Here is a 15913-nt window from a genome sequence, read left to right on the forward strand (position 1 = left end):
AAATTATTTTTTGCCAAATATTTATCTTCCATACTTACAGAATGCGTACATTCATATGTGGTATGTATATTCCACACCAGCAAAGTATTTTATAAACAATTTGATGGATTTATTCTGAAAAGCAAGTCCTTACCCTCGTGTCTCCTTTCCTAGACACCCCAAATCTTTGGGTCAAAGAGAGTCATACCAGGCAGTCATAACAATCTAAATATCTTACTGCAGGTTAATAGGCTTTCTTTTTCTTACACAAGAGCTGGTCAGGTGCTGTAGTACTGTCAATGCAATGTGAAGAGTGAATGTTTAAATTTTGTATTTCCTGTAATTCCTTGGTGGTTCTCAATACCCCGTTGGGTTGCAAAATCAGCAGCATCTGCTGCAGAAGAAATCAAACATCTCTCTGCTAATTGAGAGTATTATCCCAATACTGCTTCAGAGAGGACCACAGGAGAAAGGACAATTCTGAAGATTAAATGCAAAATAAAACCCAGGCTGTTTTCACATCTTGGGTGGTGACATCAGGAATCTGAAAGCTTGCACTGTTGAGGCATATGAGTGGTATGTCCAGGTCTTGTTTGCATTAATTAGAATCAACTCACAATTTTATTTTTTTTTTTTTTAGTATAATGCTTCACCACAGCAGCAGAGAGATATAATAAAGAGTAGGAGTCTGGACAGAAGGCTACAGGAGCCAATAGTTTTAACAAAATGGAGGCACAGCACAATTGTGCTGGACACCAACGACAAGGTAGGAACAAGTTATCAGCATGCTGAAATGCCACTTGTTTCTGATGTGTGACATATTTAATGTACTAGAAGTGACTGTGCCTGAATTTCTGAAATTTCATTTTTCTTTTGATCTCTTGTATCACTGTGTATAACACACAGCAAAACCAAGGGCTGTTCAATAACTTCACTACTGTTACTTTGTGAATAGTAGCTCTTTTTTTGTCCTTGAATATTTGTGCTAGTGTTGGTTCAGGGGAAAAGCTGTGCATGGTTACAACAGGGTTGTAATATTGTTATTGAAGGGCAGAGGACTGTGCTGAAAGTGCTGAAGCACTTGGCTTTGGTCCTCTCCAGAGCTGAGCTGGTATTTAGTCTGAAAAATGCTGTGAGTCAGTAACAACAAAAGCTGCTTTCTGCTTGTTCTTAGGGCATATTCTTGATAGTCTTTATGGGCTGTACAGTAACAGGTGCTGTTTAAGCCAGCAAGGAGAAAGGGCCTCTCCCTTGCTCTCCCTGTGCTTTGACCTTTCCCTAGCATTGCCAGCCATTTCTGCTTGTGCTGGGCCATTCTGCCTGTGGGTGAGGAGAGCTGATGTGAGCTGAGCAGGGAGGAACTGAAACGAGTGCTGTATGGTGGTTTCTGTAACTTCCCTGCAGTCCATCCCAAGATTCATGGAAAATGAAATGACTTGGTAGTGCTGAAATATTAGCACAAACTTCTCAGAACGAAATACCAAAAAATGGCATTGTAAGCTCCCTTTTCCTGAAATTCTGAGAAAAAAAAGATTAAATGAATGCAGATTTGAAAATGTAAGGAGAAGCCTATGAATGGCCTTGTGTAATCCAGGATGTCAAAACCAAACTTAAATGGACAAAACACAGTAGCTGTAATGACAATGGATCTGCTGCCAAGAATCTTGCTTGCTCGACCCATTGTTTCCATTTTAATGGACTTGCTTGCCATGAGTTGACTTAGCACTTCAGAGCAGGATATATTGGATTTGATCTTGAGCTTTTGAGTTGTCAGTTTGGGATATATCATGTGTGGTGTTGAGGAGGCAGTGGGCTGTGCTTGGCTGGAGACTTTGCACCTCTCGGCATTAATTCAGCTCCAGCGATTCTGAGATCCTGCTGCTACTCCTTTCCCTCCTCCTCTTCCTCTGCCTCGTGCATCCTTCTGTACTCAGTGTGGTACTCCACGAGACACAGCCTAGATGGAGCCCTGCTAAATCAAAACTGAGTGGACACTTCTAGCCTCATGTGCAGTTTATGCTTCATAGGTATGAGCAATTTTGTTGGAGATAGCTTGAAGTTCTGGCTTCGCTTTTAAAGGAAGACTTAACTTTTTATTTTTTGGCATAAGATGTACTGCTGTTTTGGAAAGAGCTTCATGTAGTGCTACACTGAATGAAGAAGCTTTTGTAAAACTTTGAATAATTGAATAATAGCTGTTTGCGTTTTTCAAGGCTCAGCGTTCACATACAGAGAACTTAAACCTAGTGAAGTAAACATGAAAATACACAAATGTTTTGGGCTAAAACCAAAAGAAAGTCTATTTGAGCTGCATTTGGGAAGTCTTAAGTCAGCAGCCTAAAGTTCCTTTAACAGTTTCCAAAGATGTAGGCAGCATGTGCTTTTTATTGGTGAGGAGAAAATAGTTTATGTGAAGCACAACATTAATGCTTTGAGAAAATTTAAAATGTGTAGTGGAGCAATAAACTAATGTTTTATGGAAAACCAAGTAATTTTTAGTGCATTAGTGCAGCTGTTTTATTACCACTAGCAGGCACACTGTTAATATATTCTGCTTTAAATTAGTATGTGGAAAGGGAATGTTTCATTACCTCAAATACTGGATTTCTTGTTCCAGAGTTGCTTTTGCTGTATGAAAGCTATCTGAAATTCAGAATGAAATAGAAGGGAAAGCAACTGGTATTTGTCTGGATGGGCACATGAACACCAATCTTTCTTTTTAGCTGTCTCCTAGGGAAGCTGCTTTCTGTTTATTTTCCTTATTTGTTTTTTTCCTGGAAAAGCAATGGAACTCAGTTGTATGAAAATAGGCAGTCAAAAGAGTACAGTAGTTTCACGAATACAAGCCGCACGGATTATAAGCCACACCCCCGGTGCCTCGACAATGTTGCTGTCTTTGTCAATAGATAAGCCGCACCCCGAATATTAGCCGCACTTTCGTTCGTCGCGAGAATCCGTGCGCAGCTTTCACAAATTGGCCAATTAGTAACAGGATCGCGGCATAGTGGGCTTTACTGGCTCGGGGCGGGGCCAGGAAGGCTCGGCCCGCTCATGGTTGCCGACGGGGCCGGGTGGCCCAGCTCAGCGCCACGGCTCGGCGGGGCTGGCCGGCTGGTGCTGCCGCCGCCGCCGGGCTCGCTGGCCCCCCTCTCCCGTCAGCACCGCCCCGCTGCCGCGTTCGCTCGCCCGGCTGGCAGGGCTGCCGCCGCCGGGCTCGCCGCCCGCCCCGCTGCCGCTTTCGCTCGCCCTGCGCCGCGCCTCGCGAGCGCCGCGCCTCGCGAGCGCCGCGCCCGCCCCGCGGCGCTTTCGCTCGCGGCGGCGGCGCTTCCGCTCGCGGCGGCGGCGCTTCGCTCGCGGCGGCGGCGCTTCGCGAGCGCCGCTTTCGCTCGCCCCGCCGGCAGGGCTGCCGCCGCCGCCACCAGGCTCGCCGGCCGCCCCCTCCAGTCTGCACCGCCGCCGCGTTTCCTCGCCCTGGCCGGCACTGCAGGCCCCCGCACCGCCGGGCTCCCCCACGCTGCTGGCCCCGATTATGCTGGGCTTCCCCCGCTGCCAGGCAACCCCACCCGCCGGCCTTCCTGCTTCTGCCATGCTCCCCTGCACTGCTAGCCCCAGTTCTCCCGGGCTCCCCCGCCCTGCTGGCTCAGGCTCTGCCGCCCGCCCCCCACACTGCTGGCCCCGCCTCTGCCAGGCTTTCCCACCTCTGCCGGGGCCGGCTGGGCTCCGGCTTGGCTTGGGGCTGCCGCGGGCTCTCACTTCCGTGTTGGCAGCTTTTAGAATTTTGTTAATAGATTAGCCGCCCCGGAATATTAGCCGCACTTCCGGGTTTCCACCAAAATTTTGGTCAAATTGGTGCGGCTTGTATTCGTGAAATTACTGTACTTGAAATGTGTCAGAGTGAAAGTATGGATTGCCAGGGCTCATGAGTGTTTGATGATACCAAACATACTGGTTATTGGCTGTGGCACATATCTGGATATAGCCATCAGCTAAAAAATTTGATAAGCACAGGAAATACACCTTCCTGTGAGGGACAATTGATTTTGCAGACATCTGAAAATATGAAACATTTAGGCTGTTCTACTTAGGAGTGCTAAAGTTCTCTGTTATTATGCTACTAAAAGAACTAGCGGGCAAGTTCTCTAGGTAAATTTGCAAATGAATTTTAAAGCAGAAGTGTGTGTAGAGTGCTATGTAATGCTGCAAAAGCAAACTGGGTTTAGGAGAGCTATCAAGGGATTTAAAAAGAGAGAGGGGGAGAAATGTGTTAACAGTAACAGAGAACAAGTGATGCTTTTCTTCCCTTTGAAATTCTTTACCAGATTTTCAAGCAGTGTGTTTGTGCAAGGCAACCATTACTTCAGAGGAAATGCACATGCCTTTTTTTTTCTCCAGATGGGCAATTTTTCTTATTTTCAGGATTTAGTATTTTATTTTTGTCTGTAGTTAACAATTCAACACAAAACCCCAAATCTCTAGAGATTTTCAGTGTTTGATCATAAGGAGATTAATGATCATGACTCACAAAAATTAATGAAGTTGGTATATGTTTTTCTACATATATAATATGTACATATATAGTGCTAATCTTGTCTTTACTAACCATAAAGAAATGTATTCTTTAAAATCTTATTATTTGTGTATGGTATGTTGTAATAAGCCATTATTTTAAGTGTACATCGTAATTTGATAGGAATGTCATAGAAACAATCTACCCCTTTATAAGGATGAAGGCTTTGCTTGAAGCTGATGCAGCATGTATTAACTTCTTTTTTTCAAATGATTATGTACTAATTAACCCAGTTTGAGTGTTGTCTGTAAACCTTGTAAGAACACTGTTTAGTAAGCAAGTTTAGAATGTAACTGTCTGAGAATATCATGAATGCTTAAAAGAAGTACTTTTCTAATCTATGAGTGTGTAAAAAGAAAGAGAGAAAGCATCTTTTGGTTAAAAAAAAAAAGGAATTGTGTGAAAGATTACAGTACCTGTTGACATTAACTATTTGAATTTTATAGGAATCATCAACTGCTTCTAAGGCCAGTTTTCCTGAAAATGAATCATCTCCTTCTTCACCAAAGCATCAAGCCACAGTCAGTATGCAAAGTGTTTAAATAGATAAACAGGTGTTGTAGAAACTGAGCTATTTGTGATTAGAAAATTGAGGGCAAGCCTTTTTTTTCTTGGGAAAAATAATGATAAAACTATTTGAAGCTTTGCATTTTAAAAGGAATGCTTTACTTCCAGCTCTGCTTTCGGGGAAAAAAATGTGAATGTCCATGGTTTAAATGCAACTTAGTGATAGTAGGTTAAGTTAAAAATTCACTGTGGCCAAGTTGTGTCAAATTATGTGGAACTCAGTTTGCTTCCTCTGACAGTCCCATCTTCTCACATAGCATCTTGAAAAGTAAAACCAGGAAATTCCTCCTCTTCACAGAATCCCTCACTGTTAGTCAATAATAGTTGATATCTCTAATTTTGGCTTGTGTTCCAGTCTTCTTAAAGAAACATGGAGGACATGGCATAAATAAACTGTCCTTTGGATTTAGTAGAGTAACTTCTGGGAGAAAAACCTAGGCCTGCTAAACAGCTTTCTTTTTTTTCCTTCCCAGTTTATATTTCAATTGTGATCATTCCTTTTTAAACAGTGGGAAATGGATAAAAATCTTAATTTTTATATTATTTTATTTATTTAAATTTTGGAACTGTACTACATTAGCATTGAAATAAGCCACTTGGTCAGTTTTACCAGCCCCTTGGTAGGTACCTCAAGGCATTAAAAGCACAACTTCTCCTGTTTTTTTCTTGCTTTGTGTGCAGGAGAATAGTTCTCTGGCTTAGTTGTGATAATCCATTCTCACAATACTTCAAACAGTTTTTCCACAATAAAATAAACATCGTTTATTAAGCAAGCATAGCTGATAGCCTTACACAAGAGCAATTATTTCTGCACGTGATCTGATTTCTTTAAATATGGCTCAGATCTTGAATTTTTGAAATTGTATTTTGTGGAAGAGCTCACTCCTGATTTTGATAATAGAAAAAACATCTGTATTTTCTTTAACTGTTCCCTAGGATTTAAATATCCCAAAGAAAACTGGTAAATTTTTGAGAATTTTGGTCCTTAACCTGCTTTCCTCTTCTTTTCCCTGATTCCATTAATTTTCCCGTTAGTACCCCCTAGTGTTGCTGCTGAGTAGGGCATTATGATACTTTGAATAATTCTCTGGAACATCCCCACTGGTTCCACTCTGAGTAATTGATTAAAACCATGATTTATTTTGGGAAGTGAGCACAGGTTCCTCAGTCACTATGAAGATTGGTGATAGGCTGTTCTTCTTGTTAAAAGGGTGCAGTGGGCTGTTGGTCCATGGTTCACATGGATCACAAATGGCGTAGTCTAAAGAATGGGGTAATTCATTTGTTGGGCCTTTTGGAGGGTGGATGAGGGAAGGGACTCACTTCTTCTGTTGAAAATACCAGTTTATCTGTCACTGGCTTGGAAAAGCATTTCAGCCCAGTGAAGATACTAAACTGAGTAAGAGCAGCTATTACCATTGAAGTGGAATAACATCTGATCCACCAGCAAAACACCTTTGTCCTTGATAATGTGTCTTTTCTGTATTTTGTATGCTGGGCTTGAAACATGTAGGTAGAATTTTTAAGGTCCACAAAAAAAAATCTATGTCTCTGATAGGAGTGTTGTCTGTGGTATCCCAGCATGAAAATGTTCTTCAAAATTGTATTGTGCAGTTATGGTCCATTTAAATTTGAGATTTAGAGAAAATTCTGAGGAGGATTTATTTTCATTGGATCTAGATTTGAGGTAAATTTTTAATGATAAAACTAATTTCGATCCATTGCCTAGTTGAATGTTTCAACTAACAGCTTATTTCATAAATTAGGAACTGTTAGAAGCTGTTACTGAAAAGGAATTGATAAAAAGTAATTTAGCATTCTTTTAGCACCATTGGCTGGTAGGACAAGGCTGGGGTGTCAGAAGAAAATGGTGGATTTTGATACCACATCTTAAGATGATGGTTTAAGTGAATCTTTTTGTCCTAGAATGCTTTTTTGAACATTCCTTCATGTTATTATTTTTACACAGAAACTAGAAATATTCACTCCAAATATTTGAAACTTGCAAGCAGCCTTCTTGTTCAGCAGTGTTCTTTTCCCACCAATGACTGACTGGTCTTCAATTTTTTTTGTAGGCATACTAATGTAGATGGTTTTCATCAACAAGACATAACTAAGTAGTTCAAAATTCTACTATTTTCCATGGGGATAGGAAGAAGAGAGGACATCAAAGAAGTGCTTCACTCTTCTGTTTTTAACATGAATATTTAATTTTTTATTCACTTCAACCATGTTTTATTTAAAATATGAAATGATATTAAAATTAATGGGAAAAATTCATATGGGAATTTAGGCTGGTTTTTTGTCAACCACCTCGTGTTTTAGTAAAGGACTATTGTGCTATTATACAAATCATGATAAATTTACATTCATAATTTTCACTGTTTACTATCTCACAAATTATTTAATTTGGCTTGTCCAAAGAGTCTTGGTCTTGATGAAGGAAGGCTTTTTACCCTCTGAATGGTAATAAGAACTTTCCCAGAGGAATTTTGATTTTGCTGATCTTTGAATATTTAAATATGCTTAAAGACAGTTCCTTGAAGTTAAAACATGAGCAAAGATGGCTCATTGCCAGAAATGGATTATTTGGGGATTGAATTCTGTGAAGTGATGTTAATAGAAGCAGATTTTCTTTTGTAGTTCTTATGTCTTACTCTTATCTTACAGGGTCAAGAAAAGTATGGGCTATTAAATGTGACAAAAATTACAGAAAATGGGAAGAAAGTTCGGTAAGTCTTGGACTTGAAAAGTGCATGTGCTGAGGGTTTGTGAAAGGTCTTTTGTGTTAGGACAACATTTTGGGGTTTTGCAACTTCTTACTTTTTGTCTGAATTTGCCTTGGAGGTTTTCCTGTATGACACAGCTTAACCTTACCCCATGTGCTTGTCCTAGTGAGCTAAAGATAATGGACTGCAGAAAGCCAGAGGCTCATGTATCAGGGCTTCACACATTGATGAGAGACAGCTTTTTAGAATGAGATTGATTGATTGATTGATTGATTGACTTAAGAGCAAATCTGTATAGGTTAAAGTGTGCCTTGTTCCTTGGATAAAATTGGTTTAAGATTTCCCTTGCTGTCTTTTAACTTCCAAGGAGTGTACATCCATGTGCTCCCTAATTCTTCCTTCACTATGCTTGTGAAGGGTTTGGAGCAGTGTATTGCCCAGTCTCCTGTAGGTGATGAGTGACCTCATTTGTAACTTTTCTCTGCGTCCCAGGCAACAATTTGCACTATAAATCACAATGTGTAATCAGGTGATGCTGTCTAACTGCATTTCTGGTGTGTTGCAAAGCATCAATGGCAAATACTGCAGAGGTGTGGTACTTCCTCAGAGTTAATTTGAATTTGCTCTTGCCTTTTTCTACCCACCCTCCTTTTCTCCTTTTCTCCTTTTTTTTTTCTTTTTTTTTTTTTTTTTCTTTTTCGGTTAATTTAATCTTTTAGATCTAATATTATGTTATGTCTAGTTCAGTGTTTCCCAGACTTGGGAACATGAAGCATGCTTGTTCTGAGGATTAAATAGCCAACACACAGCTGTTATTGTAGACCCACCCTGACCTAGTCCAGTGCAGCTGGGCAGCATATCTGACCTCCAGTTTGGTTCCTCAGAGCTGCTCCTAAGAGTTTGGTAGGGCTGGGTTGACAGTAGCTTGTGTAAGCTGCTGCTGGTACAACGTGCTGTCATCATTTACATTGAATCTGCTGGAATCATTGATCTGGATTGTTGCACTGCTGAACAGAAAGATGCAACCTGGCCTTCCTGTCACTCTCAGAGCTGTTAAATAATAATTCATGTTTGGCAATGGGAATGGATATTCAGGGCTTGTCAACACCTCTTTTTTATAACCATATCAGGAGGACGGGTTTGCTGGCATAAAATCAAATAGTCAGACAACTGAAAGTACTCGTTCTTTCTCTTAATTTTTTACATGTGTAGCAAATACTTTACTGCCAATATAAATGAGCTTATTGCATAAATATGGGAGAGTTGCATCTCAGATCAATGAATTTCAGAATTATGCAGTAGTTTGGCATGTTAAGTACACAGTGAGCTGAGCGTTCCGGATTAGCCCTTTGAAATTATAATTGCATGGTGTTCCTCTTGGTGAATGCTTCTACTGCTAATTAGCTTTGTTTGATTTAGACTGTGATGGTAGGGCTGGAATTGTTAACATATGTTCCCTTCTACAAATGTGATAGCAATTAAGACTTACTGATGCCACTAATGACTATATATGTGCTTAACTATATTAACATACAGGTCAGCTGGGCAGCAATGATCGACAGTTTAAATATCTGCTTTCAGTTTCAATTTATTTTATGTTTGTTTAAAATTATTTACAGAAAGAATTGGATGTCATCATGGGCAGTGTTACAAGGGTCATCCCTGCTGTTCACTAAAACCCAAGGAAGTGGAACTGGCTGGGTAAGCCCAGAAACAAACCCCACCCTCACTGAAGTGTTAGTCATGTAAAGCACAATAAACTGAAGTTCTCTTATTTGCAGGGCCTAAATACCTATATATACCAGTTTTATGTATGTATGTTTGACAGGCAAAAAACTGATAATATTCAGGTACTCCTTAGGCTTGAAGTTATTTCTCCAGGCCAAATATTTTTGTGTTCTTTACTAATGTGTTTGTCTAAACAGTTTGTGTGTTTTACCATTCTTGGATATTTTTCATGAACTCCAGGTAATTTTGGATGCGATACATGTAATGAGGAAAATAGTCTGACACGTGGCTTCTTGCATTGGCCTATTTGAGCAATGCAGTGTTGTTGTCTTATGATTTAGTCTTTGTCTTGCTGGATTCTGTATTTTGTTTTAGGTCTTCATAGTGCATGACGAGTACTTGTACTTATTTTGTTGTCTGATGAAGACCAAAAGAGAAACATCACACTGAGGATAATGATTATTCAATTTATCACCTCTAGTGTAATAGCACTATAATTAAATTTGCTATATTTATCCAGCTGCATTAATATATTTAGAAATGGCTCTTTATCTGCAGCTTACATAGCCTCTTTTGGAGGTCTGACATTAAACTGTGTGGATCTCCTGTAATAACTAAAGACAGACCAGAGCCAGTGTTTGTTATTTCCATGTATTGTCATGTGAATTCCAGCAAAATTGCCTCTTACAGATCTGTGCTATCTTGCTGTGCTTTACTGATCTTTCTACTTGGCTCACGTTCTCTTGCTGTGCTTCATTATGGGTAGTCAATTGGAATTGACAATTCATTTCTATAGTGTTTAGTTTTTTCCAGACCTATATTTTTCCCCCTTCTGTAGAAGGGGTGGTTGGAAAAAACCAAATGAGGATGGATAAATAAAGTTTGGAGTAGAAGAGAATGAAAAAGGTAAAGCAGAGGGAAAAGAAAGGAAAAACAATAAAGATGAAAGGCATGAGAAAAGGTAAATTCCACTGTATGGCAGGAAGTGGATTTTTGTGACTTCTGTGGTATGCTTTTGCATCCAAGGATCCAAAAAGTATTTTAGTTTGCATGTAGCAAAGGAAAAGTTTTACCTAGATAACTAGTCAAGTTCCAAAATCTCATCTACAGCTACTAATACTCTTAATTCAGGAGTGGCTGTAAATCAACAGAACTGTCTTTTTCAGCTGTGTTTTGTATGCTAAACTGTTCATGAATATATGAGAATTATAAATTATGTGTGATAGTTATAAATTATGTGTGCCCAAATTAATTATCCATAAAATATAAGCAATAAGAAGAGTTGCATGATTTATGGGCACTAGTGTAGGTTGTGTTATGCCAGATAGAATAATTTAAAAATAAATGAAAATCTTAACAAATAAATTTAAAAATAAAAATGTATAAATTCTTTTGATAATTTAAGTGGACCATAAGTCCAGTAGTCAGAATATTTCTGTGAGACACTATCGACTGTATGTACTGTAAAGCATTAGAGTATGGTCAGCAAAATAAATATCAACAGTACAAACAGAATAAAATGAAGCTGGAAATACTAAGTGAGAATCTCTTTCAAGGACTTAATATTTTGCACCTGCATAATCATAGCTGACTTTGTAGATATGTAGCTGTGTGTTCAGCTCAGACTCTTCTTGGTCTCTGTAGGAAATTATTATTTTTTTTAGGTATTCAAAATTCCACCTCACCTCTCAAAGTTTGTTCTGTGTCCGTATTTTAATAAGATGAAGTCAAGTCTAGCAGTTTGACATACAATGAGAATTACATTTCTTCTTCATCTTATGAGAAGAATAGTTAGCATTCTCTAGTGATTGATATAACCATATCTTCTTTTTTTTGTGCATTGTTTTTTGACTTCATCACTTTTCTTCCTTTTTCTCATCAAGTCATTTTGCCAAGGGGGCTCAATTCCTGAGCTCTTGCTCTCGCTGCTTTCTTCTTGGAAAAATGCTCTCAGTCATCGACCTGCTGTCACCTATGTAAACTCTGCCCAAGTTTCAGCTATCAGTGTATGTGTTCTTGTTGCATGCCTCTTGTCACTGTAAGGCTATTTACCACTAATCCTGAAACTAAACTTGAATTTTTCCAAGAGTTAGTTTTGACACTTCATATAATCACTCATGTATCTTGTTTGCTGTTTTTGAAAGTCATCCAAGATGCAAATTAACACAAATTTATTGCAATAATCCTGTAATTGTTCCACTGGAACAAAGTAGAAAGCCTATCTGGTTCATTGGTGCTAGAATTATAATCCTGAATTTGCTTCCTATTTGAACCTCTAGGGCCTTGACTAATAAGCAGCATGGTATGCTGAGTTTTTTGACAGATATTTTGTCTGATTCTAACACAACTAATTTAAAATCTTTGTATGGTGTCTATGATACCTTTGATACAATGGTGTACATGTTTGATAATACTAGCTGTAATTGGAATACCAAAAATGTAAATGTTATGCGTGAAGAGGTGAAAGGAAAAGAGCGCAAGAATGTTCTGGCTATATTCCACATACAGAAAGCTGATGGAAATTCGTAGGATTTTTTATGTAATTTAAGCATCTGTAGTTATGTTTTGAAAATGCCAAGTGCATAAATTAACTTTGTGTTAAAAATGATGCAACTGTCTTTTTCTTGTTTGTGAAATTATTTGCTCTGTATGTGGAAGGCTGAAACACATAATTTGTGAACAGTTTGATAACCTTGTAAAAGGCTACTTTTTATAAGGAGATCTGTATTTTTTTAAAAGTTTTTTTCACTCAGTTTTTGGTATGAATGAGATGTATTAGCTATTGTCAAAGTGACAGGGCTTCATAAAGCAAAGAAAATGGTAACTGCTTAGAAGGATTCATCTGTCAGCTTTGTGTAATAGGCACATGTGCTCAGTGACAAGTACAGTGGTGGCAAACCCAGCCTGTAAACTTCCCAAACATCAAGGAACAAGATACTCTTCAAGATTCATCTGAGCAAACTCTTGTTTATGTTACACAACTGTGATTTTAGCCAAGGATGTGTAGTGTACATTACTACAGTTCATCAGTATTGCACTGCTGATTATATGGGAACTCGGAAGCTTTTGTGAAAACTTTTTGGAATGCAAATGCTCCTATCAGTCTGGTTTAAAAATAATCCATCATTTTACTGTGATGATAAAGAATTTTTTTTTTTGCTTAAGTTGTAATTTTGAAACTCCCCTCCCAGCCAAAAAGGTGCATGTCTCCACAGCTTTCTTTCTACAGTCCATCCATGGATGAGGAGGACTTGGAATGAAAAGATCCTACCCAACACTAATTAGAAACAGAATTACAAGAATGCTGGGTCTTCCCATTAAATCACTTCACATAAATCCCATAAATCACTTCCAGTTATTTCCAAAGAATACTAGAATATATTGCAGTACAGTCTGTGTGGTTTGTCCCTGTGCAGGCTTCCATGATTTGGAGAAAATCCTGAAAAGACTGAAAAGGCCTTCTATATATTGACATCAGTATACATCTTCAAGGCTGTCCTTAAGCTGCACAGTATCTACTCTATCTAAAGCAAAGAAAACACCCTATTAATTCCAAAAAGTTACCTCTCCCATACAACCAGCATAAGTACATCCCATGACTATGTTTTTTTTGTCTAAAAAAAGCTGTCAGAAGTGGCTGTAGGACAGCTTAATATCTAGGGCAGCTGGCAGCATCATGTATAGAGCCCTCCCTCTTTGTGTCTTACACTGCTGCCCTTTCCAGAATTCCCAGACAGCTCAAAAGAGAAATCCAGTAAGAGTAAGGAGTCTGCTCAGCAAGAACTGGATTTCTCCTGACTGGTGCTGACTAGGTAGCACTGTTTTGAGAAAGCAGACTGAATGTCTGTGTGGCAGCAGATGCCAAAGGAAGGGCTGGTTTTTTTAACCCATGTCAGCAGAACCTGCTGGCTTCAGGAGGGTTCAGTTGCCTTCAGCAACCTTTGTGTGCAGGTTGTGGGAGCAGCCCTGTGCAGCACTTGCATCTCATTTTCATAGACCCAGGAGCAGAAAAGAACCTTGACAAGAAAGGAGAGGCTCCATGGTAAACTTAAAATGTCCTTGAATAATAAGGTTGTGATGGGTATGTAAGGTGCTGGTATTTAAGAAGAGCTTTGCAGGGTAGCTGGATTATTTGCCTGGTTTTCCCCATCCTTGGATCTCACACAGCAGTTTGGCCACCATTGAGTGAAGAAGTGGTAAAAGACTTCTTTTTTTTTTTTTTTTCCCTTTTAGCTTTAGTTTCTGCTTTCTTTTGTGCTTCTCTGAAATGCTGGGGGGAGTCAGGCCAAAAAGATGGGTAGAGTGTAAAGCTGTAGGAGGTAGTGCTGTAATCTGTCAGGTATGGATTAATGTAGTGGAGGGCTTTTATTTTGGTCAAAACAGCACTGACAGGTAACATTTTTTTCTTGTTATGTGTTGATGTTACCTGTAGCAAGTCCTGTCCTGTGATTCTCAGCATCATGTGGGTTGTGGTTTTAGCTAATCACCCTCCTGCCCCCAGTGCTGCAGAGGACTTTGGCACTTGTTTCCTGTTCTCTCCAGTGCCAAACTCTATAAATTGATTTAATTTTTTTTCCAACACGCAGCAAGATTGATCTAGACTGCCAGGAAGTGCGTGCCTGGGACACTTTGGATGTGTGTGCAGCAGTTATGTGACTTTCTCTTGAACAAGCAGCTGCTGCAGGAGCCCAAATGGCCCAGAGATTGTTCCTGTGGGCTCTGCTGCTGAGCTGGGCTTCTCACAAAAGCTCTACTATAATTAATAAGCAATGTTCTTGGATGAGGTGTCTGAGAATTAAGTTAGAAAGCGGAAGGTGGTAGGGATTGTTTTCCCAAGTGCCAGTTGGCATAGGGTATATTCTGATATTTCATAGGTAAAATAAAGAAGTTAAGATGCTACTTTCCATTCAAAACTTCATTGCCCTTAGGACTCTAGGCATGGAGATTTTCCAGTGGTAAACAGCCTTTCTGAAACACAATTAGCATTAATTAACATCCATGCTGGGAGTTTAATCAGAAGCAGCAGATTAGTCCTGTTTTCTGAGCCATCTTTTCTCCCCTTGGATATGGCTGTTCTTGTACAGGCTGGAAACTTGTGTTTGCTGCAAGGAGCTTGTCCTGGGGCTTAGGTCCCCCAGAGCTGTCACAGGAACAGCCTTCACACATCAAAGACTTTGTGAAGAAATAAGAAAAGAACCTTTCTAGGGGAGCAGATGCTACAAGCTTTCCCTGGAACTACAGCGTGAAATTTCTGAGCTATAACTGAGTGGCTTCCAGCTTTCCCTGTTCCATATTTTACTCACGTCATTCACAGTTAGAACTTTTTGTTTGTGTGGGCCACTGGATTGGTTTCCTTGAGGAATTACATTTCAAAGCTATGTGGTGTATGTTGGAATCATAGTAAAAGTGCTTTATTTTAAAAAATTCTGATGCCTAGTATAAATGTGAAAGTAGAATGTAAGAATAGCTCCCTGAAGTTTTCCTCCAATGTGTTTGAAGGGTGGCTTGTGGGTTATTTGCTGTTTGTTTAGTAGACAGACAGTGAGTTCTGTTTACTTGGTAGGACAGGCTCCAGTATTGCAATAGAAGCACTACAGAAAAGAGTAAAAGCATTGGGGAGTAAGTGTTTTTAAAAAAATTTAAGTAGATAAATGTACAAACTGAGAGTGGTCTTTCAGTGTGGAGGGATATGATTCCTGTCCAGCAAGCCTAATGATTCTAGTTTGATTTTTGGTTTTACATACAACCACTAATTAAGTGGCAGAATGTTTGGGGGTGTTTTGTTCAGTTACTCATTAGCTGGCTTTGTTTAAAGCTTGGGACTATCTTGACTAAAACCAAGCTACAATCAAATGTTGTATGGACTTCTGCCATTTGTGATAGGAAAAAAATCTCTGATGGAATTTGACTGGCATTTTAATTTGCGGAATTTTGAGTTGAGCAGCTTGTAAGAGATGTGCTTTAAAGGTTGTTCTGTGGAAGGTTTTTGTTTTCCTGGTGTCATGCCTGTTGATTGGTAGCAAAGTACTATATCTGGTTTGAGTTGTATAGACTGTAAATAATACATGTTATATTTAAAAGATTGCAAGTCTGTCAAGAATTTCCTCAGGTTTCATTTTATCATCATTGTTCCTAATTTTTTCCAGAAGTTTGGTGTTAATCAATCTAAGCCAGAATTTACAGTGGATCTCAAAGGGGCTTTGATTGACTGGGCCTCGAAGGACAAATCCAGCAAAAAGAATGTTATTGAGGTAAAATATTTTATTTAAATGCAGAATTATATGCACTTTAATTACTGATGTAAGAAATTTTCTTTACATTTGAAATCAAAAACTCAAAACTT

The 15913-nt window shown here is 39.2% G+C and overlaps 1 protein-coding gene across 9 annotated transcripts in view; it reads left to right on the top strand.

Moving 5' to 3' along the window:
* Nucleotides 1-15913, top strand: part of ARHGAP12 (Rho GTPase activating protein 12) — a 75927-nt gene that overhangs the window by 46689 nt on the left and 13325 nt on the right. For 4 of the 9 annotated variants that reach the window (XM_033056156.1, XM_033056117.1, XM_033056140.1 and 1 more), the window contains 6 exons: nt 620-745; nt 4993-5067; nt 7784-7845; nt 9462-9543; nt 11454-11576; nt 15717-15821. In XM_033056156.1, the coding sequence (XP_032912047.1) occupies nt 620-745; nt 4993-5067; nt 7784-7845; nt 9462-9543; nt 11454-11576; nt 15717-15821 (573 nt within the window). The remainder of the gene's footprint in view (nt 1-619; nt 746-4992; nt 5068-7783; nt 7846-9461; nt 9544-11453; nt 11577-15716; nt 15822-15913) is intronic. The other 5 variants (XM_033056163.1, XM_033056132.1, XM_033056125.1 and 2 more) reach the window with 3 other exon arrangements.

Source organism: Catharus ustulatus, chromosome 1, assembly GCF_009819885.2.
Source record: "Catharus ustulatus isolate bCatUst1 chromosome 1, bCatUst1.pri.v2, whole genome shotgun sequence".
Taxonomy (NCBI): domain Eukaryota; kingdom Metazoa; phylum Chordata; class Aves; order Passeriformes; family Turdidae; genus Catharus; species Catharus ustulatus.